General features: G+C 38.1%; 1 protein-coding gene across 1 annotated transcript in view; it reads left to right on the forward strand.

Annotated features, from left to right (window-relative positions):
• DNAJA2 (DnaJ (Hsp40) homolog, subfamily A, member 2) overlaps positions 1-1,757 on the forward strand; it is a 14,636-nt gene that overhangs the window by 10,872 nt on the left and 2,007 nt on the right. The window contains exons 7-8 of the mRNA XM_008585701.1: positions 1,082-1,226; positions 1,358-1,485. Of these exons, the coding sequence (XP_008583923.1) occupies positions 1,082-1,226; positions 1,358-1,485 (273 nt within the window). The remainder of the gene's footprint in view (positions 1-1,081; positions 1,227-1,357; positions 1,486-1,757) is intronic.

Consider the following 1,757-nt stretch of genomic DNA (forward strand, 5'->3'; position numbering starts at 1 on the left):
GGAGCGCCACCGCGCTTCCCAAGCGGCGCACTATCCAGCGCGCCACCGGGCCGGCCCAGAATGTGTGTTTCTAACAAGTTTCCTGGTGCTGCTGAAGCCAGTTCTGAGTGCTGAGGTCCAGAACCACTCATTAAGATAATAGTTTAACTTTCTTTTATGGGTGAATTTAGAATAATTTAGGGAAAGAGCCTATCTTTCAGATTTCCTCTAAATGAACAATTTAGAATAATTTAGGGAAAGAGCCTATCTTTCAGATTTCCTCTAAGTGAATCAGCCAGGATTGTTCTTTAGAAGACTGAATAATGTATTGAAAAAATCCATCTGACCTTTCAGTGCAGTTTATTTTGTTTCATCTTAAATTTCAGAAGTTAAGAGTAGATATGTGTAAATTATCCTAAGCAAAAATTACAAGTTTAGAATGTGAAACTGGATGTATTTTTTTCTACACATTGAAAGCTCAGATATTCTTTGTGCTTATTCAATAACCTTTGCATTATCTAGTCCATAGACTTATAGTGCAATATGAATAAGCCAACGTTGGGATTTGCTGTTTAATTTACATTTATCTAAGTAAGTTTTGAATTTTAGCAGAGGTAAAACTTGTTTGTACATTCATGAAGCATGGTGTTGAACCCCTTGACTTTACTGACTGAACATTACTGGTTGAGTTTTTTATGTTGAACTTGGACCCTCCCCTTCCCCTATTAAGATTATGCCTGGGTGGCACTCCAGGATAAGCCTGTTCTACAGAAACCCCCTAGGCTTTCTGTAGCTTTTTGTCCAGAGTCAGAAAGTGGGCCTTAATTCCAGAACATACCGGGTTCTCTTTTTGGAGTTTCAGCTCTGTTGCTTTTATATGTCATTTCTTCCAGTTCCTTCCTAATAGAAGTTTCTAGCATATTACTTGGTAATAGCCAGCTTTCCTAATATTAATTTAGGGAATTAGGGACAGTGGCACTTTGGTTTCTGCAGTGAATAGTAGAATTAAGGTTTTGAAATTGATAGAAGGAACATAGTACAACAGGGTATGACTCCTTAATTTTTTTTAAAAAATTGTGTTTCTTATGTGCTTTATCTATAGGTGTTTCAGAGAGATGGGAATGATTTGCACATGACATATAAGATAGGACTTGTTGAAGCTCTATGTGGATTTCAGTTCACATTTAAGCACCTTGATGGACGTCAGATTGTGGTGAAATACCCTCCTGGCAAAGTAATTGAACCAGGTAAATCTTGGTTTTATCTGATCCAGGTCCATGTGTTCTTACATGTAATTTTTTTATAGTGGGTAACTCTCAATACTGTTGAACACCTTTCTTTGGTCAAATTTTTAATTGTTTCTTTTTTTACTCAATAGGATGTGTTCGCGTAGTTCGAGGCGAAGGAATGCCACAGTATCGTAATCCCTTTGAAAAAGGTGATCTTTACATAAAGTTTGATGTGCAGTTTCCTGAAAACAACTGGATCAACCCAGACAAGCTTTCTGTAAGTGTTGTGGTAGTTTTTTTTTTTTTTTTTTGGTTTGTGTGTTTTTTGGTGGTTGGCTGGTAACGGGATCCAAACACTGTGCTCTAACCAACTGAGCTAACCTCTGTGTTGTTTTTTTTTTTATTTTTTATTTATTTATTTATTTATTTTTTCCTTTTTGTCTTTTTTCGTGACCGGCAACGGATCGCAACCCTCAGTGTCGCGCCCGTACCGGACCGGGACCGGCAACAGGATCGCAACCCTCAGTGTTGCGCCCGCACCCTCAGTGT

Source organism: Galeopterus variegatus, unplaced genomic scaffold (genome assembly GCF_000696425.1).
Source record: "Galeopterus variegatus unplaced genomic scaffold, G_variegatus-3.0.2 Scaffold3676, whole genome shotgun sequence".
Classification (NCBI taxonomy): domain Eukaryota; kingdom Metazoa; phylum Chordata; class Mammalia; order Dermoptera; family Cynocephalidae; genus Galeopterus; species Galeopterus variegatus.